General features: G+C 36.6%; 5 protein-coding genes across 7 annotated transcripts in view; 2 read left to right on the top strand and 3 right to left on the bottom strand.

Annotated features, from left to right (window-relative positions):
• LOC115454457 overlaps positions 1-3699 on the top strand; it is a 31837-nt gene extending 28138 nt beyond the window's left edge. The window contains exons 25-28 of one of the 3 annotated variants that reach the window (XM_037444233.1): positions 33-124; positions 288-424; positions 713-778; positions 1305-3699. In XM_037444233.1, coding sequence (XP_037300130.1) covers positions 33-124; positions 288-424; positions 713-778; positions 1305-1367 — 358 coding nt within the window. In that variant the 3' untranslated portion in view covers positions 1368-3699. Of the gene's footprint in view, positions 1-32; positions 125-287; positions 425-712; positions 779-1062; positions 1249-1304 lie in introns of those variants that run through there. The other 2 variants (XM_037444234.1, XM_037444235.1) reach the window with 2 other exon arrangements.
• A 1739-nt stretch (positions 3700-5438) lies between these two features.
• Positions 5439-7522, bottom strand: LOC115451892 (trypsin eta-like). The gene is made up of 2 exons (XM_030180297.2): positions 6317-7522; positions 5439-5806 (listed from the first exon to the last, which is right to left on the bottom strand). Exons 1-2 carry the CDS (start codon positions 7279-7281, stop codon positions 5455-5457), a joined length of 1317 nt encoding a protein of 438 aa, XP_030036157.1. The 5' UTR covers positions 7282-7522; the 3' UTR covers positions 5439-5454.
• A 7-nt stretch (positions 7523-7529) lies between these two features.
• LOC115451893 (U11/U12 small nuclear ribonucleoprotein 35 kDa protein) lies at positions 7530-8843 on the bottom strand. Its single transcript, XM_030180298.2, has 3 exons — positions 8419-8843; positions 8205-8335; positions 7530-7897 (listed from the first exon to the last, which is right to left on the bottom strand). Exons 1-3 carry the CDS (start codon positions 8489-8491, stop codon positions 7535-7537), a joined length of 567 nt encoding a protein of 188 aa, XP_030036158.1. The 5' UTR covers positions 8492-8843; the 3' UTR covers positions 7530-7534.
• A 1319-nt stretch (positions 8844-10162) lies between these two features.
• LOC115451891 (ubiquitin carboxyl-terminal hydrolase MINDY-3 homolog) lies at positions 10163-13737 on the bottom strand. The gene is made up of 2 exons (XM_030180296.2): positions 13496-13737; positions 10163-13360 (listed from the first exon to the last, which is right to left on the bottom strand). The coding sequence occupies exon 2, from the start codon at positions 13336-13338 to the stop codon at positions 11971-11973; it is 1368 nt and encodes a 455-aa protein (XP_030036156.1). The 5' UTR covers positions 13339-13360; positions 13496-13737; the 3' UTR covers positions 10163-11970.
• Positions 13738-14557: 820 nt separating this feature from the next.
• The window catches only part of LOC115451897 (protein crumbs), a 37254-nt gene continuing 29778 nt past the window's right edge, over positions 14558-22033 (top strand). The window contains exon 1 of the mRNA XM_037444658.1: positions 14558-14794. Coding sequence (XP_037300555.1) covers positions 14722-14794 — 73 coding nt within the window. The 5' untranslated portion in view covers positions 14558-14721. The remainder of the gene's footprint in view (positions 14795-22033) is intronic.

Raw genomic sequence — 22033 nt, 5'->3', positions numbered from 1 at the left:
TGAATGACCATATTATAATGATTATTTTATAGGAGTAATTCTCCGCCGCTGCAGACGTCAGCGCCGACCGCGGCGCCCCCCACCGCGCCCGTCTCCAACATATTCAAAATGCAGAAGGGAAGACGTAAGTGCACACACACACTTGACATAATATGTTCATTGATAACGATTCTATTATATTGAGAGTCACTGCACATTTGTCCTAGCTTGTTATATGACTCGGTCTATTCGCCTATTTCCAAAAAATTGTTACTTGAAATGTACGATTGTGTGTTGTGTTGTGGCAGACATAAAGAAGTCGTACGTGGACGTGTTCAACCCGGGCACGTCGGCGCCGCGCGCGCTGCCGCCCGCCGCCGACGTGCTCGGGCCCGCGCCGCCGCCGCCCCCCGCCACCTACTTCGTGCCCGCGCCCACAACACAGGTACACACGATAGCTTTACTCACCAATCAACCACATTGGAAAATACACACGCCTTTAACTTCGGGTTAGCCAAAGCTTAACATAATGCTTTCACTTTAAGCCTTGTGGAGTCTGTTCCATGATGTGATAATAGAGGTCGAACCTATCGCAGTATCAAAAAAAACTCTAAGCTGATATTGAATAGAAATACCACTATACCCGACTCAAACTCCGAAGCTTTTTACTCCTTAAATAATACTGTTCATTAATGTTTACTACAGTTAGTAATACTCCCTTATTTATTCCCAGAATGACCAAGTGTCCATACCTCTGTCCCTCACTCCTACTCCACCCCCCACTCCACTAAAATTTGAGGTAACATCTTTTATTTATTATTAAAAAAAAAATAACTATAACTTACTACATACTCAGTATTACTTGCAGCTACGCTCGCTTTGTAATCCGCTACTGGAATAAAAAAAAACCCGTAGATCTCAGAAATATAATACAGCGCTGAATTCCTGCAAAAAATTTCAGAATCGAAGCAGTAGTTCTAGAGAAACAAACAAAAACTTAATTTTTATAGAATTTGTGTAGTGTAGATTGTATTTTTATTTTGTATATTATTTTGGTATTGTACTTTTGCACGCACGCTGCAGGATGCGGAAAATTTACCCAACGGTCACTAACAGGTAAATATTGTAACAACGTACTGAATTTAAATGGGGCGATGTATTCCTATAAACAACCAACTACAAGATTACTAAACTAAGAGCAAAACCAGGCGTTAAAATCGACAATCACTTACCCGTAAACTAAAATTTATTAATAGAAGTTACAAAGTTGTCCTAAAATTAACTTGCAACGTTAAACTAATTTTAAATAACATTTTATACAACAGGGGGGCATCTACGACCCGTCCCAGATGCCGGGCGAGGACGAACAGTACCGCAGCGGCATCTAGCGGCGGCTCCGAGCGTGCAACCAATGATCTCCGACAGATGGCGTTTATGATCCATGATCACATATCGACACTTGTGTCTACCCTTACTTCAATATAACGTTATCTTCACGCTATGATCATTGAGAATGGAACATGACAGCAGCCCAAATGTTATGTGTATTTTCAAAGAGAATTATTATAATTTTATTTGTATATCTGTTTCGCTTCGTATTAGGACACCAAGCAATCTGTTGACGAAATAAATTTAAGTTTTATCATGAAAATATATCTATCTTAATTAACCGATTTTACAATAGATCCCACAGAAAAGTAAACAAACTGATTCTAAATTAAGTACCAATATATTGTATGATTTTTAAGACATTCATAGACTTCAATAAATACTTTGTTTACACTTTCTATAAATTGTGTTGAAAATACATTGAATATGATAAACAAATAGCGTGAGGATAACAACGAATAACTATATAATTATAGTATAGCATACGAAATGATATTACAGAAGTATATATAGTTTCTCGTTAGTTGTGACGCGGGGGGTTTCTGAACGCGCTTGTTTCACTATCGATTATAAGGCACCACGTTACTCACTGGCGAATGTTCTCACTATGTCTCTGGAGATCTTGTATTTGAAGGTAGAGTTCCATTTAAGCTAGGATTTATACAGCATACTTGATCAACCAGTCTGATCAGACTTTTGTAATATTTAAAAAATGTTTTTCCAATTTCATTGTTTCTTCTTTTTTTCGACATAATTTCTTTGTTGTTTCGAATAAATTATGATGTTTTCGAAAAGATCGGTGCCAGTTGAAAAACTTAAAAATATAAGTGCGTTCAGAAGCGACCTGCTTGTGGACGAACGACGCTCCTGTGAAGCTTACCAACTAAGTACTATTAGTTCAGGTTTAGTGACGAAATGTGAACGGAACGATACGTTCGATACATCGCGCAGCACGACGCCATGAACAGACATATCGGCTCGCCCTGCCAGTCTGGGAGGGATTGTGACGCAAATACCGGACACGTAAAATGTTAACTAATAATGTATTATAAAATGGGTGGATGGGGCTCAGGGAGTACAAAGTGGGTAATTTGGAATATTATTTTACAAATAAATTAACTGTAACTGTGTGTGTCTATATAACAGTTATTACTCTGTATTCTGAATATGTTAGAATATCTGTATTGAATTAGTAAAAAAAACTGGCCTCCTGACACCTAGTCTGCCCATTTACTGTGCTCATGTTGATGGATCTTACCAATACGCAAGGTCCACTAAATATTTCGAATATTGGTTGTTCTGTAGTATATCAAAATCAGATGAACCGGATGCCATATTGTTGTGTGCGCGAGTGCTGCGCCCTTATAGTTCAATAGTTGTGATAAACAACGTTTGTTTTGCTCATTAATATTTTCGTTACATTCTGAAAGTCAATCATAGTAATATTTTTTTAGATTCTGATTTGGGGTACGATAAAGCCCTTCGTAGATGACATCCAGGATATAGCACTTGTAGTGTGGTGTCATCTATCTGGGACTTTTGGGTATATTTATTTTAAAAAACATCTGCGCGAATTCAAGTTGGCACCTTCCGAAAGTGCTCCTAAATCCTCATTTCTTACCTTTCATATGACATGCGTATCGTCTTTATTCTTCGCGCAAGCATATTTCTTAGTATTTCGTTAAAATTATATTTCTATTGACTATTTCGATTCAATCATTTAATTAGATTTCTAGATTAAATGTATTATTATTAATAAATATTGCAATTTTATTAAATTTTTTTGTTATCGTCTTTATTTTCTTTGTGTTCGGATGTGCAGGCAAGGGATTAACGGACATTATGTAAAAATAATCGCGCTAGCACAATGTATTAGAATTAAACTATATAATTTATATAATTCGAATAGTTTGTAAATTTTATTATCATTAAATTCCTACAAAAGTACCTATATTAAAACATGAGTTTACATTTGCCTCCGGTCTGTAGCAGCGGCTGTAGGAATGAAAATCTTTGTCTGTATTCCATTGTCAGTAGGTGCAATAATTACTTTTACTATGAACGGTAGACAATAACACGATAGTCTCGCTCATCGACATTTCCATTTGTATAGAAGCGTGTACAGATTATTGTATGGTCGCGGGGACAGGTTGTGTAAAATGTTAATGCCTTAGTGAAGCGGTGAGAGGGTCCGAGGGAGCGTGTGTAAAAAGGCTTGTTGTCTGTATATTAGACGCGGAACTCGACGGCAGTTGATGCACTATTAGTTGTCAATGTATTATAATTCAACGTATGGAATATATTTAAATAAACTGTTTATGTTACGCTTTATAATGGTGTTTTATTTATCGCAAAATAATTTTTGTTTATTTAAAATGGCCTCTGCGTATCACTTTCTTGCTCGCCTATATTTCGCCACTGTGTGACGGGCTGCCGGTATAATAAATATGCTCAAACGTACTACTTTTTGTATTTGATGTACACACGGATAACTATATGAAATATAAACTTCCTTCAATTTCCATTCATTGGTAAAAGCTGTCATAACTGAGGACCTGTATTAATTTTGTGTTCGTGTGAACTAAGAACAGTATATTTTAGTTATTGGAGACTCACGTACTATTGCATTATTTGTAATGTATTGTCCATCAAGTACCTGGTCCCTAGATTTTCTTATTTTATTACAAAATGTGTACCAAATAAGTAGTTAAGGCGATACCTCAAGGTCCATTTTCATACATTTTGTTTCACCTTTAATCTGGGTAACTAAACAAGTATTGGCAAGTAAAGAATTTAAATTCACGTCTAGTTAGTGATTAGTTCTCGCAGTTGAAAGAAAAACGTAAAAATAATTAATAATCATGGATATTTCGGCCTTTAAAATTTCGTCATATTAAATTTTAAAGGCCGAAATATCCATATTTTACTTCGTTCTCTTAAGTTTTTTCCTTAATCTAGAATCGAGGATAAGCGAGGATACGGGTTTCATTAGGATATAACAAAAATAGAGACGATACTTACTAAAAATAAATTTTATTACAGTTCGTTTCAAACAATTTACTGCTGATAACGAGCAAATTATTTCTAAAATTATAGGGAAAGTTAAAATATATATCTACCTTCCTATTAACTAAAATGGTCACTTGTTTTAAACCATAATAAATATTTTAGGAATTATTTTGTAAATATTAGTAAAAGTCAGTTACTTAGTAGTGAATCCTTTATTCTATTCGTTCTCTCTGTTTAGTCGACAATACGCACAAGTCATCGAATTACATAAAATACAGTAGATCTTAGTGATATTAGATAAGTAGGTAAACCCTTTTCGACACTATACATCATGGTCATCGGTTTCGCCGCGCATTGCCGCTAGGATCTGCAGCGTGGCCGACGTGATGCTGCCTACCACGAACACTGCCATCAGCAATGAACATATCAACATCGCCTTATTCATGATCAAAATATTATCTTTTGTACTTTTCGGCTGCTTTTGCAGTAGTAAAACTTATGTCATCTCAATGGCATTTTTCTGTCAGAAATAAGGTTACGTACTGAATAGAAAAACATTGTGAAGAGAATTCAAGATTTGATTATGATTATTGAAGAATTCTCGTAGTTTTAAGTGATGCATGCACCATGATTATCGTACTCAATAAATCTAATGTTTTAGGGAGAGATCCTATAAAGTATTGGATTTTGTTGGCTTCAGTGATCTCCTCACCTCGTGGCAGTTTTTGCTGCAAAACCAGTAAAGTTTATAGTCCCGGGTTTGATGATAAGAAACGGAATATTAGAATTATTGATGAATAAAATTTGATTTGTTCGAACACGGCATAGTAATAAGTGCCTTTATCAGATGATAGGATGGAACTTAGCTTTACAGTGCACTAGGTGCACCCGTATCTACTTCTTCAGAGATATAGGCGTGAGCATAGAGAAATATAGCGATTGTAGCAAGCGGAAGCGAAGGTAGCAACAGCACTCGTAGCTCCAGTAGCCATCTCTTTTAAATTCTTTTATTGGAGTTTTTCAGAGCTCTTTCAAATAAACATTTTAAATAAAAGTGTAGGTATGAATATAAAACATTTATTTGGTGCCAGTAACGAAATCCAACCAGTCCCTAATCTCGGCGATGTTGACATAGAGCTGCGGTTCGCACGCCACTCCGCACTGCTGGTTGTTACTCATGACGCCGACGAGCGCGGGGCCCCGCAGCAGCGGCGCGCCGGCGCAGTAGTTGCAGGGCGCCCCGCGGGAGTGCAGCGCGGCGGCACACAGCGCGCCCGCGCCGCAGCGCCCGCGCCGCACCGCCGCGCCGCCCCACAGGTGCCGCAGCGACCACGTCTCCGCCTCCGCCTGTGCCGCGCACTGCGCCGGCGGCAGCGAGTACACGTACACCTTGTGCAGGCGCTTGCCCAGTGGGCCAGTGTCGATCGTTCTGAAAAAAAAATATAAACATTCGTTTTTGTATACATTACAAATCATTATGCATTGTGTGAAGATTGGATAAGTGGTAAGATTATATAACGCAAAAATACCACGACACTGGTGTTATTTTTTAGCTCAAGCTACATAGGCGGTGACGCCGTTTCTTTATCCCCGCCTTATATACCGCAACTGATGCTACGACCAAGAAGAGGTATGCTATGTGCAGTGAAGTGAAAAGGACAGATTTCGCTCTTCTTCACTTCACTTCTTAATTTCCTGGACCTTATCATACTAGTGTTAGACATACATTAGAACGACGTCGAAACTTAATTAAATGCACCTATTTATCCATCACCTATAATTCTGGATGGTGCTACTGTTTACTAAACATTGCCAAAGAACCAATGATATTTTGAACTAAAAAATCTATGAATACAAAATAATCATTTTTTCATTTTATTTATTTTTAATTATGATTTACCTATCACAGTACAAACTTATAGTAAATTATAAAACATACCTGTATGGTCCAAATCCCAACAATGTTAATCTCTCTCCAATAGTTATCATGAAATAGTCAATCAGACTAGGCAGCTCCACTGCATATCCTGAGCCCCTCATTAAACTGTCCTCACTTTTCAGGGCTGTTAGATCATAACTCTTGTTCACACCCTCATACATTGGATGTATTTGTACGTCAGAAATGACATGTGTTCTTCCTTTTCTCACTCCACCATAATCTTCAATCATCACAAATGAATCCAGGGAATCTACTTCCTCAATTGCTTCAATACAGCTTGCAGCAGTTACAGTCCAGTATTCTGTAACTATTGTCAGTGTGCAGCCGAAAATTATGTTTCTGGGAGGGTTCACTTTGACCAGAGCAAGCACATAGCGTTGGTACAGGTCCTCAGCTTCCTCTCCATCTGATTCATCAGGTTTAAAGTCAATATCATCACCATAGTCATACACTGGTTGAAGTTTAATTGCCACATGTTTATTTCCTCCAGATTGGCTATTTAAACTGTAGTCTTTAATTTTTATAGAATCATTGTCCTTCTTATTCTCATCTGGATGTCCTATTTCTTTGTCCCTTTCAGAATAATCTGTGATATCTGCTGATGTATCAACAGACTTGTATGTGGTTGTGTTATATTCATAATATTTTATGTATGCTTTTGTCTTCTCAGAAGGTTTCCATGTGCATTCAGGTGCCAAAGTAGTAGGTGCATTGTATGTAAAAGTTGATTTAACAGTGGTTTTTGTTTTAGTTTTTGGTGTAAATGTCGTTAATTTTGCAGTTGTAGTTTCTACATTATACAGAGTTTCTGTATCACTTGGGCATGCCAAAAAATGTAGTATTAAAAAAACCAAAAACCCAAAGACTAGAAACAATAGAAAACCTTCCAAAATGGTTAGAAAAGCTTCAGTTCTTGTGAATGATTTACACCAACCTTTGAATTCTTTGCAAAAAACATTGCACATTATTTTATACTGTCATTCATTGTTGTTCCTTTTTTATTTATTTTTTTGACACAGCATGACCAAGTGGTTCAATATTAATGTTTTAAATCAAACTGTTGAAAAAGTTTCTTCTAAGCTAATGCATAATTTAATATCCAGTTTAAATTCTTATGAAACTTATTTTAGACATCAAGAATAAAAAAATACAAAATCACTATTTACAAACAATGACTGTGCTCTGTATAGAGTCTAGAACACCCAGATTATTATTTATTTACTTTTTCTTTTGTCTATTGAAATCTTTTTTTGTGTTAGTTTCTGCAATAAGAGGCAGTGGTTCCCAAAAAGGTCTGTCTCTACAGCCAAATCGCAGCTGTCCAGACTCTTTTTTTCCACCAAATCCCCCACCCAACCGTCTGGGCTTCCACCCACGCATTAGCCTCCCAACCTCCCAATCCACAATGATCTCTGCCCCATCAATATACTCCTTGTCCATTTTGTCATATGCTTTTTGTGCATTGTTTGCATTATCATATTCAATGAAAGCATACTGTTTAGAATTTCCAGTAACAATATCTCTCACTATACGACACTTTAGTATTCTCCCATGTACACCAAATTCTGCAAGAAGTGTATCCTGCAATATTAAAAGTTACTAATTCACACATTCAGAGATAAAGCATGGTTATTTACGCTCAATTTTGAAAGGAAACTGCCCAATATCTTGCATCCTATTGCCAAAGATTTAACTTAAGTTATAGAATAGTATTCCGTCATCATCAACCACGGGAAGCCCACAGCAGAACGTTGGCCTATGCTATGTCCAGAACTACCTGCTGTGAACTGTTCCAGGAAGCTCCAGCAAGTTCCTACAATCTTTATCAGGTTCTTACAGTCTTTATAAGGATGTATTTAATATTAAATAATTATGAATTAGGGCTTACCTCCGTAGTTCTAGGATTAAGCCTCCCCACAAATAATGTGTTTCTTGGATCTCCTCTTAATGACTTATTTGGTGTGTATTTTGAGTTTATAGCTCTCACAACCGCGCGGTCGTGGGGCTCTGTGTCGGTGCCTGTTGATACAAAAATTATGAATTTGGTGCCTGTTCTTCTATTCATTTAATATTAACAAAATTTATCTGATAGCTATGCTCACCATCAATAGATGCTATTTTTATTGGATCATATGTTCTGCCAGCAAATCTATTAAACTTTCTCTCTGGAGGCATTTTGAAATAGCTGCTTCAGAACTTATTTATTAAATGAAAAATTTTACCAACAAATTAAAATACGCTAAATTATTTTGATCACAAAAATGTCACCAGAGCAATAGCCCCTAAACTAGCCCGATAACATTTTCAAAAGTATTGTAAATACGTAAAATAAATGTTATTTGGATATCAGTATTGATTAATAATTGAAGGAAGAAAAATGCAAAGATAATTATAATACATATTCTTACTTTGTATATTACTTACTCTATGATATATATGAAAATTTGATACTTGGTCAAAGAGAATTATAATATATATGGATTATGGATGTACTTGGTAAATGAATTGGAAGTGGAATTGACGTTTAACCAGTGTTGCCAGTTTGCCGAGAGATTATTTATAATACATATTCTTACTTTGTATATTACTTACTCTATGATATATATGAAAATTTGATACTTGGTCAAAGAGAATTATAATATATATGGATTATGGATGTACTTGGTAAATGAATTGGAAGTGGAATTGACGTTTAACCAGTGTTGCCAGTTTGCCGAGAGATTATTTCAAAGAGATTGTATTATTTGACATCTGTATGTGGAACATAAATAAATTTAAGTATAGTAAGTAGGTATGGTTTTAGTTCCAGCGGATTTTCTTTTTTTTAAGGTCTTAAAACTATGATTTTTGATTATTCTGGTATCAGTTAGGAACCGTGCGCAATCGGCCCTAGTTGGTTCGCTTAATTTTTTAGGTTCTAGAACTTACTACTTTCTAGTTACTATATTCGATTGTAAAAACCATCTCCCTGCAACTCGGCGGAGCCGGACGTAAAAGCAAGAAACCTAATATGAATGAAAATATTTAACTTTCAGTGTTGCCTTAATTTATTTCTTTTTTTTTAATCTATGTGTCTTGCGATTCATGTTCATATCTTTATCCCATAACCCATATAGAGTAGGTAGGGTTGCTTATACACTAACAGCATTTAGCCGAACTAATTGCTTTACCGCGACTCGATATGATAGATTATTTGAGTAGATGGCGTTGGCGACGTACAGGTGGCGCTCATTAACTAAGCTAGTTTTTAGAGATTTTGCAATAAGATAGCCTTTTTACGTGGGCAAAACCGCGAACAAACATCTAATATATTATTGTATAAAAATGTTGAACCATACGCAGAATAGGCTCTAGACTTTTTGCTTTACATAGTGCTTGTATACTGAAATGTTGGTAGTTTCATTAAACTAATTTGTGTTTACCATGGTGTTGGCTTCAAATCCCAGAGCAGATATTATTGAGTGCTAACTTGTTAGTTAATTATTATAAAATGAATAAAATATATTGGAACCTTGGAAATTGCGAGAAAATATGTGAGAATTCATCATAGAAATCTCAAAGATGAACACTGGCAAAAGCCAAAGAAATTTCCTCTTATTTACAGACGGGGCCCATTCCTAGGTTTAGGAAGAATAACACAGGGCTCATAATTATTTAGGTATATAATTAATATTTGCTTTTCTTCAGCAACATTTAAAATAAAGAAAATGCTGTTTTTCTCTTTTAGTACAATACTGTAGAATTTTTATTTATATAATACATAATTAAATAATTATAAATGCTTAGGATCAACTTAGTTTTAGATTGAAAGCAACAGGGCAGATGTATCAAAATAAAACCCAGTAGTTATAATAAAAAGCATGTTACACTATGTTAGGTCTACCAGAAAATATCTTTCAATATACTCTTTGTATGCAATACTACAATGCACAGCTATTTTACATGAATCTGTTCTTGTCTGTGACTTCAAAATGAATATAGACTAATAATAAACAAATAATAAAATCAAGCTTTATTTAGCTTTATAAATCAGGTGTTGCAAAAATTGGCCACAAAATCACATGAAGGCAACTTCATGCCTTTAATAAACAGTAAACATGGTTGAAATTATATATTGTTATTATAGTAACAAACAAAAAATATATAATTACAGTATGTATGAAAAACATGTTGTAGTCTCATTGTAAATTATCTATCGATACTACTATGGCATATATTGTATAATATTTTAAAGAATAAATACCAGACATGGGACAGGGTAGTAGACTGAAATATATAATTTAATTAGTAGTTTTTACCTTCTAATAAAGTTGGCTAAGTTATAATTATTATAAAACAAATGAACCCGAGTCATTCTGGGTCCATAAAAATAAAGCACAAATAATGTATGACAGTCAGTTAAAAATCATGATGATATTGCATAATAAAAAATACATGGTGATAATTGTATACATTATCAGAATAGTGTCCAGAGTTGACACAGTCAGATACCCTGTCAGGCCTTATAATTTGTCATTTTATTGTCTTGCATATCTTTTTATTTTTAATGAGACTATAACATATAATTTATCTTTAGGCTTACTATCAATGCATGCCAATACATAGTTTTTTTTAGTTATACAAAGACAAAACAATACAATTTAGCAGAATGCTGTACCTTGTTTGCCTTATCATTTCCTTGTCATTATAAAAATAATATTATTAGAAACTGGAAGCGAGGGCAGTTTTATAATTTGTTTTAATTTTTTTAAATAACTTTTATAAGAGTAAATTTTTGATTTCAGAGTTTTGCCTAACTGACTACACTCTCTTCCAATTCCGTGTTAATTTAAAGGGGGTGAACATAATACAGTGACTGAGTAGTTAATTTGAAGTGCTATAAAAAAACCTATGTAATTACAATAAAGCAGTATACATACAGTATAATAGATGGAAATGTGAATTTTTCTATAATAAACTGATATAATAAACCCAACAGTCCTAAACAAGTGTGTTAAAACATTAGCAATTTGGTGCAAGCATGTGCTAGGTGTGCGCTGCAGCACTGCACGGCGTCCTGCCCCGGCCGCGACGTGCCGGCGCAATGCCCCGCATAAAGCCGCGCGCGCACCCTCGCGCCCATTGGCATCGCGCTCCACAACCGGGTAATTAGTCCATGATCAAGTGCTGGCGTCACAGCTGATCTGAGTACCAAAATAGACACATCTATCCCTACTCGGGCTCATTATAAATTAAAATCCAACTTGGATACGAAAACAAAAGTGTAAAATTATATTTTACAATAATTATTACTATCTCATAAACCTTATTGCTTATTCTGTCACAACAACCAATAGCATGGACACTCTTTTGTGTGCTTATATATTGTAAACAAGTAGTTTTTCCAATTTGTACTCAAACAGAATATAGGTATAGGTTCCAATGAAAAGGTTCATTGTAACTAAGCTGTACCAAATCAATGTAAAATAGCTGCCTATACCAGTATGAAAACTGTCTGCATGGAGCATTGACACAATCCATGTTATAATTTTTAATACATAAGTTAATACAATAAAATAATGGAATTTTTTAGACACGTCTAAAGGTACATACTGTCCTCACTGTGTCACAGTATGAGTTCCGAATTTTGCTGGAGCACGCCATTAGGGCACGGGCTAGTTAAGTGAAGGAGAGTGACCATCATCCCAGACCACATCAATGCTGGGCCACTTAGTCTGCAAGCAAGTGAGCATAGGGTCAGTGGTGGCGGCACGCATAGGACACTCTAGTAGGGCGGCTCGCCCGGTACGGAACACGACTTGCCCACCAGGATTACTCCGTGCTAGCCCATTATAATGGTGCAAGGTGAAAGTATCAGGTGCCCCACGCTCACATCCTGGGAAGAACTCATCCATGAATGCACTCAAAAGTATTATTCCCAGGTTTTCAGAATCCAGTTTCCGCCTCATCAATTCTACATATTCAGGCTCACTAACTAGGTCGGCTGCACATAAAACATCTTGCAATGCTGCTGAAGGTATAAAGTTATTGCCCTCAGGGTCAAATGAGCGAAATATTCTCTCTGCAGATTCTCCAACTGTCTCTGGCGCTGCCAGCCGCCTCTCCAGCGAGAACAGTACTGTGAGATGGGTCTCAGAGGCCAGCACCCACACTGGATGTTTGGGATTTTTGTAAAACGATCCAACCGTGCAATACTGCATGTGCTCCATGATTGTCAAAAAACCTATGTCATTTTGTCTTTCTATACCTCGTAACCGTAACCCACCGACTACCTGATCATGGTCCCACACATGGGCCACAGCTCTTCCAGTGAGCATCAAATTAATGAGTCCCTGTGAACCGTAACCATATATAGAATGTATCAGGGGGTCTGACAGCTCTGACAGTTCCGCCTCCACTATATCGATGCCTTTGCTGAGTATGACACTGTACAACAGTAACAGAACACCATATTTGTCTTTCAATATCCGAATGTTCCTTGTGTAGAATGCCTCTACCTCAGACAGAGTCTGAAACGAGTGTACTTGAATGCACCGATGGAAGTGTTCAATAGTATCACACGACTGTTCATCCACACTGACGCTGTTGCCGCCGCTTGTGTCCGCGTCCAGGTCCGTCTTGCGGTACACCGCCACATTGTACTTAGGCGCTAGACACTGGCTTAAAATTGTACACACTGCTCTAACAAGCAACGAATTGCACTTCTCCGAGGTCAAATCTTGAAAACTATGTCCTGGAGTCTCTGATAACAGGATCTTGAGTAGGAAGCCCTGGACTGGTGCGATGGCGGCGCACGGGCCGCCCTCCTGTTGAATAAGCGCGCTCGGCTCGTCGGCACTAAACTGGAAGCCCTGCGCCCAGCGGCGGAACACGTCCTCCTTCACGTGCTCGCCCCACAGCAGGCGGCGCGTGCCCGCCAGCTCGCGCTCTAGCGTCGCACTGCCTGCACTCATGTTTTCTTTATTCGTAACCGTTGCTGAACTACTGATTTCGGTCGCGTTCGAACCGTTCAACATTTGCATAAGTCCCCCAAGTTCACTACACCTGCAATTAAATCGTATTATATGAAACATACGTCACACTCGAAATGCATTAAAAATGGGTAATGACCGTAGGAACAGGAAAATAAATTAATGTAAAACTACGGCCACAAAAAGAGCATAACCACGTAGTACTTACTGCCGATATCCAGTGCATGACTTAGCACGTTTGATAATTATTTTAATATTTTCTGATGCTGATTGATCATCTGAATCGATTCAAATAGCATTATAAACCTTCCATAAATTGTTAATAAAAACTTTTCGTCAGAAAAGAAAAGAAAAGCTTACGACATAAAGGCTGCCATTTTTTTTTAATGAAAAATAGCAACATTTTGTAATGTCACTATCGTCATTTCTTTAGCGACTTTTTTAGAAAACTATTTAGAAATATAAAAAAATGTTTTTACAAAAAATCTTCACATGGCTTTTTATAACAAAATATATTACGTGTTGGTATTTTAATTATTACCGCAATAGTAAAATTAAAAGATTTTTTTCCTGGTATCTATTTTTAAAAATAATATATTTTACTTTTAAAACAATGGCGGGAATTTCAATTAATTTTGGCTTCGATGATTACAGGGTTTATTATTTAGAATAATATGGATGCAAATTTATAAGTAAACTACTTTTTGTCTAACTTTTAATTAAATGTCTGTTATTATAAATTCATTGGATGTTATATATATTATATCAAGCTAAATTTAAATAGAATGGCCGGGCCTAGCTGTTCAGCTTATTTTTCATCGTAGCTTTTATTACATGGCTATAAATAAGAAACTTGATGTTTTTTAATAAAATATAAATTTAAATGTTGATGTTTTTTAATAAAATATTAATTAAAATATAAATAAAATATTACACTTATAATATAATAGACCAAAAAGAACGACTCGAAAAATTAGTATCCACAAGATGAAGAACACTTGCGTTGTTATTGCTACACAAGAAAAATATTTTTGTGGGTGTCACTGTATCTAGATTTAAAGTAAGATTTTTATTCCACATATATGATAGGTAGTACTAGATGAATTTAACGTAATAAATAGATATTTAATACATAATTTACAAAAAAAAAAATTTCCTTTGATGAGGAATAATGATAATGGTAGAAATTTGGTGTTTTTATTGGCCATGTTTTAGTAATGTCATCTGTCAATTTTCAGACAATTTGTCATTTTTGTCAGTCAGTCGCGAACTTTGTTTTGTGGTGTTCATTTTCAAATTTTTATTTTCGTGACACCTAAACCTTTGTGTTTTTCGTATGATTTCGTTTAATTTAATTAACACGCCGGAGTTCTTGTTGAGTGAATTATGTTTTGACGAATTAATGTTAATTTAATGTAGTTGTTTAGTTCTTGTATGTGTTTTTGTTGTTTCGACATTATGACGGTGGATGTTGTTTGGGGGCGACGCGGCGCTGTTGGGCTGGCAGGTAGGTGTAGACATTTCTTCTTTATTCATTTTGAGAAATATTTTTTTACAATAAAATTTTAATAAGTCGTGCGGTGTGTATATATTGAATTGGATTTGATCGGATAAGTAATGCCCTGCGGCACACGTGTGAAAGGTTTTGTGAAGGTAATTACATTTGTGGCCATGTTATCACGGGCCGATGCTTACTAAAACCCGCTCATTTTTTTTAAAGAAGTACTGAAAGTCATTTCTATTCAATGAATACCAGTGCTGACTTAGAAAATATGGCGAATATCCCATTTCTGTTACTACTTGACTATAATTATTGTAATTACTTACATTAATTATTCTTGTGTATAAAAAACATATTCTCTTTACTAATAAATGCCCGCGACTCCGCTCGCACAATATATCTGAAAGCTAATGTAAAATTTAGACTCGCAAGTTTTTGCAGTAATTCACTGCGCAAAAATGTCCAATTGTATTTACGCTAGCGGCAATAATCAAACAATTCTGTACACATACGACTCCCCAGAAGCTCTGCAAACTTTGGTACTAACAATTTACTCTTAAGTTGGTAAAAGACAGCTTGTCGTGGTTGTTTACACAATAAAAATGGCTTGCAGAACTAAATTTCTGCAAGTTTTCTTGCTCTAAGTCTGACCTTAGGAATGGCAAATTGCATGTGAGATGTGTGGGATAGCGCAAGACTATCGTGGTTTCTATTAGCACGATCCCATGTTTGTCGCAGATCGAGACTTCGAATCCGGCGTCATTATTAGTGTGTAAAATCAGGGTTTCCGTCAGATATCAGTAGTAACTAGGTAGTGTGCAAAAACATCTGAGTCTACCACGCCTCACGCCTTTACTCTGGGCCAGCTATATGCGCTACAGCTGCTCTGCGACCAGTTTTGCCGACAGTTATAGCAGTGGCGAAGGGCCAATATAACACGATTCCTGCCAGATTCCCTTTAGTAATTTGTTCAAAATGTAATTATCATTACATCGATTTGCAGATCGCATTCATGCATATTAATACCTAAGTATATGTCGGGTTCTCTTACGAAAAATGTCACCCTTCGCCACTGATAGCCTAATCTAGGCAGTACCACGGCCTCACAAATACTCACGTGAAAATCAACTTTAGCGTAAATATTTCACGGTTTTAACTAACTCACGGCATGCCCGATACGCACTTTCTTGGGTTTCTCGTTTTAAAACCTCTTATATTAAAATACGATACATTGAATTAAATAGTAGCAAATGATTTCGATGATATTTTATATGGAATTTGTTATATATGTATGTCCGACGGCGAGACGATTATTCATATTAATTATTCAGTCTTTTAGTTTTAATTGCGTATAATTTTTTTTGTCCACAGAAGGATCCTCAATGTCAATAAACATCAGTAATTTATTAATATATTCATGAATATAAATAAACACGCGTACTCAACAGGAATACTATACGGGTACCAAATTAGTACTTCTTTCTAGGTTTACGGCAGTCTGCCACCACTATAAAGTACGCCAAAAAGCAGTGAGGAAGCACTCTAGTATGTCAGCTTAGAAAAAACGTAAACAGACAGGACCGGCTTTAGCTATTCTGGCGATCTGGGGGGCAAAAAATTCGGCGAACTCTTTTGTGGCGACTATTTTTTTAGGTCCCATCTGTATTATTGTTTCTTTGGGCGATGAATTTTGGACCACAGCCTGCGCCACCTCTTAAAGCCGGTACTGTAGACTGCGGTAAATAACAATTGTCCATTAAGAAAAGCAACACCATCCATAGGCGGCTACTCCAAACATTAGAACCTACTATAAATAAAAATCAGAACTGTTCTATTCTTAAATAATACTTTTATAATCTATGCTTTTTTATACGTGTACCTGACGGGAAGTGGAGTGGGGTGTAATATAATGTCGTCTGATGATTACCCTTGGGCAGTCGACATAATTATGCCGGCCTGTTGGAACCGGATATACACGCTGATCCCTGAACATGACACTTACGTGGACCACTATGGCGGGTTTTAACACTTCAGTGGCTCCTTATCCGGGCGCATATAAAATATAACCTACCTCCAGCAGATGTACGTACTGGTATACTTACCTATATTCTGATCATAATGTTCACGATTCGACATTAAACTGAGTGTCATTCTAATGAACTACTCCCGAAGCCTCTGTGGCCGTCATTGCTAGTCATTGAGCCCGATGAACAGATCATTATAGTGTTTAATGACGCTTGCTTGTGAATATCGGAAGACGTGAAAGGTCTGTTATATGGACGTAGTATTTATTATATTGTGTATTTTTATTCTGTAATAGGAATTTTTTTTTGGTCTCGAGTGCATTTTAACGGACGTACAGCTTGCCGCGTCGTGGACAAAACTAGTAAGATGATATTGAGTGTTTTTCTCAATATCCATTCTTACGACTGGAAATTTATATAAATGTTTTTTTTAAAGCACGTAAAGCCGTACGTCCTGCGTCTGATCTCTCTCTGGTCATGTCGGATTGACATCTCACTGGACTATGAGAGTGAAGGAATAGGGAGTACACCTGTGTATTGCGCACACACTTGTGCATTATAAAACATTCTGCGTACCTGACTGACCTCCCATGAGACTGGCCACCGTGGCCGAAATTCGGCTAGGACGGAATCAATCAAATGTTTTGAATTCGGGAATAGGTCACTCACACGATGGTAAACGCCATTAGGTTTCACAGTAGCAACACCACACGGAACTTTAAAGTATAATTCATAAAGTGACGAATGGCACTACACATGTTAGTCCTGCTGCTAGAGGATAGTGCGAAATTTGTAATGAAGAAATCGTATATATATTTGATCACATTGAAGATATTCATGAGCAGTATTGTATGTCTTCAGCGGGCAAAGCGAGACGCCGTGACGGGATGCGTGGAAGGAGAGATAACTTATTTTAGGGCGGATGTTACGTTAGATTATCTGCATGTAAGAATGTCATAATGCTGATATTAGACTAACAACTTCTCGCAGCAATTCATTGCGCAGAACTTTCAGATGCATTTAGACTATCGGCAATATTTGAATAAATCTATATACATGCGCGCTTCCGTATCCCCTGCAAGCTTCAAAATTGTGCAGAAGTTGCTTGCCGTGATTTTTTGCACGATGGAAAGTACTTGCGCAAATCGTCTTCAGCAAGATTTGTTGCTTATCTTAAGGAGGATCTCTATAGAATGACACATTACAATTTACACATCAATATCAAGTAATATAGCACACAGTATTGTACTCTAACCTTGGTGTGCTGAGATGGGAAATCTTTGTTACGTTAAAAATGTCGAACGCAGCTAGCTGGCGCGTGAGTCAGCGTGTGTTATGCATGTTATGGAAATCAGTCAGATGTGCCGCTTCAATAGATATGATAATAGTGAGTATTAGGTTTCTATTCGGGTTTGTTACTGAACATCGTCACTTTGCCCTCTAGTCGTACTTGCGCTGTGATCGCTAACTATGAGTTTACTCGTTAAATTTAAGATTGGAATACATGAGTTAAATGTCACATAAAGCGAAAGTTGTATGTCAAGGTCGCGCAAAGTGAAATGCTTTACTATTTTCTCAACTACATCTATGTTATATCTGTACATAGTACATATATGTATGCACAAATCCGACTCTTGCATACTCATAATTTAATTACATATAAATTAGCAGTTAATTAAATCACGATTAGTAATGATTTCTAAAACTGACTGACATGTATTTTCCAGTTATGATTGCAAGAACATTTGTTAATCCATATCAACTGAACTATGAGTTTGTGCAGCAAGCGGCGGCGTGTGAAGTGAAATTTTGCAAGTTTCGGTTGTCGGAGACCCCCTCTGTCTGAAATGAAAGCAGCGCGTTTTATTGTTTGTGTGCATGTGTGTTTGTGTGTGTGCCGGTGCTCACGAGCGTTGGAAAGTACCATTTAAGCGTGTGCCGAACTTTCTTCGAAACAAAGGTCGGCGTTTATCCTTATTAGTACATAACCTATTTATTATTTAATGGTTTTGTTTAGCGCAATACATGCTCTTATGCGCGGGTATCACTTTGTGTGGGTACCGTCGTCTCGTCTATTTCTTCGACAAAGCTTCAAAAATGTAAGTCATGACTGTTCGTAATCAGACAGAAGTTGAATTACTATAGCACATCACTAGGCTTCTCACCTTAAGGCGTCGGAAGTCAAATTATACAAAAATTATATCTACCTAATTACTGGCTTCAATGTCCTTCACACTGGAACACTCACGCTCATTGGCTGTTTGTTTACACTGGCTGCTTGATACTATTTTTGTAGGTTACAGTAATGGTTTATCAGTAAACACCTGCACGTCAGGTTTGACATTGACTGGGGTCCGCGGCCAGCAATGAACCGAGACAATTACGGAGCGCGATGACACCAGTCACGAAATACAATCCTTATTTGAATAATAGCTGTGCTATTCCATCCGCGCGGCATTATATTTGCATTATTTAACCATTGCTATTTGTTGTCTATAGTTTTTGCTCGTGGTTCCGTCCGCGTATAAGTTCATTTCCGGGACGATTAGCCTACAGTTATAGTCAAGAATAATTTCCGTTCTCTTTCCTTAGAAAACATTAAAGACGTCCTCCAAGGCGCTAAAATATTTGATTTTGACAAGCAAGTGCATACCTATGTTTTATTTTTAACTTTCATTACACAAAACGGATATAAGTGGGATCTACGTTTTATGTAGCGAATAAAAAAAGTATAGTAGATCATTAAAATGATGAGTTTTATACCCGGGCGGCCTATTTCGCGTAGTTCAGGCTGGGTGCACATAGTCACATATAAGTCGCCACTAATATCAATATGTATTGATCGCTTGTAAATTTGAAACGTTCCGGGTGTTTTACCTCATGTGACCTCATTGAAAATTCTGGCATTACAAATCAAACTGGCCACCGCCCTGCTATTTCCTCTACAGTCTATACTTAAATATATTTGTATAACGCTTATATACCCGCATCTTAAATCTTACCCACTGTAATGGTATATAAATATGCAAGACAGCGGGTAACGGAAGGCCTTCAAACAGCCTAATTGATTATCAAGGATTGAAAGAATAACGTCATGTCCGACCTCAATACAAGATCTAGAAATCGCGCGCGCGCATTAAGATGCTTAGCTTGCAAGTTTGTTGAGTGCAGGTGCCAACAACAGCGCCCAATTAAAGCAAAAATATTTCAACGCTTATGGTACAATGTATTGACAGACATAAAAAATAAAACAATAGACCCCATATTCTATTTTTTTTTTAATTCACCCAGAAGCTAGGGCGTCAATTATGATTTGTAAAAATGTTTTTTGGCTAGATATAAATACGGACGTAGGTTTGTAGGTAAAGACTTGCATTAAATACCAAATAAGCGTGCCAGTGTATCCTCACCTTAAGGAACCTAGTTGATCGATCACACTCGTTACCAATGCTGGAGGAATGTGCCGGCCGCCAGGTGTCGCCCATTACGCACCCACATTACTGCCAAAATGGAAACACTACATTCCGCTGTTGCCAGAAACGTACGTGAATTCTACCATTACATGGCTTGTAGTTAAAATGTAATGTAATTCATTTTAATTACATAGTGTGGAGAGTCTGTGCATCTGGCCATAATACTTGTAATTAAAAATATATAATTTTTCACGTGATTTTTGATATTGTCCATTTTAAATTACCGACGCCTGTAACGAATCACAGGGAACTAGAGTCAAGAACTTTAATGAATTTCTTGCTCGTGAGTTCGTTTGCGTAAAAGCCTTATTGTAGATTCAAAGCAATCACTATAAAATACAAAATATTTTTTTTATATCGGTTCCCCCATTTCAAATATTACTACATAGTACATGCAAACTAAATCAAAAAGTAAACCTCGTTTTGGCTTGACCAAGAAAATAAAAAGAAAAGCTTTTGAGTGCCAATTTTGCTTCTTCATTTTAAAGTTAACATTGTTAGTACAAAAAATAGTTTCAAATTTTACCACATCATAGGGGGGTTTTTATTATGCTGGTTAGTTTATAAATGAGTGTAAGTGCTTTTATATTTTTTAATGCTGTTTGTCATAAAGAATCATTACCAAGTTGAACAACTTTGCGATCAGGGAAGCTTATCGCTTGCACACGCTCGAACCACCACACCAAAGCTCTACCTAAAACCACTCGACCGTCTATCTAATTTATAATTTAGTAAAATTTTATCTGTTATAGCTGATAGAAATGTTATGTTTGTTGGTAAAAGCAGACGATGCGTGTCGCCCCTCTGCATCTCACAAGTCACAATACCATAAGTGAGGATAACATATTATTATTCTGGCATAGCAATGTTATTAAACTGATTGATTGTACAGAAAGTGCGGACAAACGTAGTCGTTGTGTCTCAAAGGTTCCCAGGTATTTGCGCCTATGTTTTGCTGTATGTACTGTCGATTTCTGGACGCGACTGCCTGCTGTCCTGCCTGGACAGCCTGGAGTCTGAATAAACCACTATTGTGAAGATTTACTCTGTTTTATGCTTGCTTAGTTGTAACCACCCGAGTAAAAAATATCAAATACACGCCCAACAGTACATTAAAATAGTAATTTTATTCCTGCACAAACAAAGGTTACAAATAGGTGATTTCTTATTAATATAAGTAATGTTAATGCTTACAACTAAAAACTAAATAATATCTGACAGAGAGCCTCAAACACTAGGCAGCGCACGTTTTCGATGAAACAATTAAAATCAATGTTAACAAAAAGTCCCCTAATTTAACATTTTGGGTTATTCCAAAATTGTATTTTTAATCAGTTGATAAAATGTTAAAACCCTTTGTTTTTTATAGGAGTTGTCATAGAAACCTCATGGGGCGCGGAGGGCATTATCACTTCATAACTCGGGTCTTTACTCTTTATACTATGAAATAAAAACTAAAACACGACTACTTTTTTTATTAAATCGATAATGTTCATATTTTTGTCAATGGTTTTTTGAACTGGATCGCAGTTTATACAAAGAACCAGTGCCGGATTTATATTTTTTATGAGTGTAGGACACTTTATTTCCGCCGCCCCATGTAGGTAGGTTTATTTATGTGTGTTTGTATGTTTGTATATATGGAGGTTTTCCATTTGTTTGTATTATGGAAGGCATTAAAGTTAAATAATCGAATGATTAATTAAATCGAGTGAGCGTCTTCTGAAATCGGCCGCCTCTCAGGGGCT

This window comes from Manduca sexta, chromosome 28 (assembly GCF_014839805.1).
Source record: "Manduca sexta isolate Smith_Timp_Sample1 chromosome 28, JHU_Msex_v1.0, whole genome shotgun sequence".
In the NCBI taxonomy this organism is placed as follows: Eukaryota; Metazoa; Arthropoda; class Insecta; order Lepidoptera; family Sphingidae; genus Manduca; species Manduca sexta.
This window is presented reverse-complemented; position numbering and strand designations above follow the sequence as displayed.

What these genes read in the sequence shown, in the direction of transcription:
- LOC115451892 (XM_030180297.2), bottom strand. Translation starts at nt 7,281, where the DNA reads ATGTGCAATGTTTTTTGCAAAGAATTCAAAGGTTGGTGTAAATCATTC. An exon ending in TTGGGATTTGGACCATACAG is followed by an intron (nt 5,807 to 6,316) that starts GTATGTTTTATA and finishes TTTTTTTTTCAG; the next exon opens with AACGATCGACACTGGCCCAC.
- LOC115451893 (XM_030180298.2), bottom strand. Translation starts at nt 8,491, where the DNA reads ATGCCTCCAGAGAGAAAGTTTAATAGATTTGCTGGCAGAACATATGAT. An exon ending in AAAAATAGCATCTATTGATG is followed by an intron (nt 8,336 to 8,418) that starts GTGAGCATAGCT and finishes TTGTATCAACAG; the next exon opens with GCACCGACACAGAGCCCCAC. An exon ending in TTAATCCTAGAACTACGGAG is followed by an intron (nt 7,898 to 8,204) that starts GTAAGCCCTAAT and finishes TTAATATTGCAG; the next exon opens with GATACACTTCTTGCAGAATT.
- LOC115451891 (XM_030180296.2), bottom strand. Translation starts at nt 13,338, where the DNA reads ATGCAAATGTTGAACGGTTCGAACGCGACCGAAATCAGTAGTTCAGCA.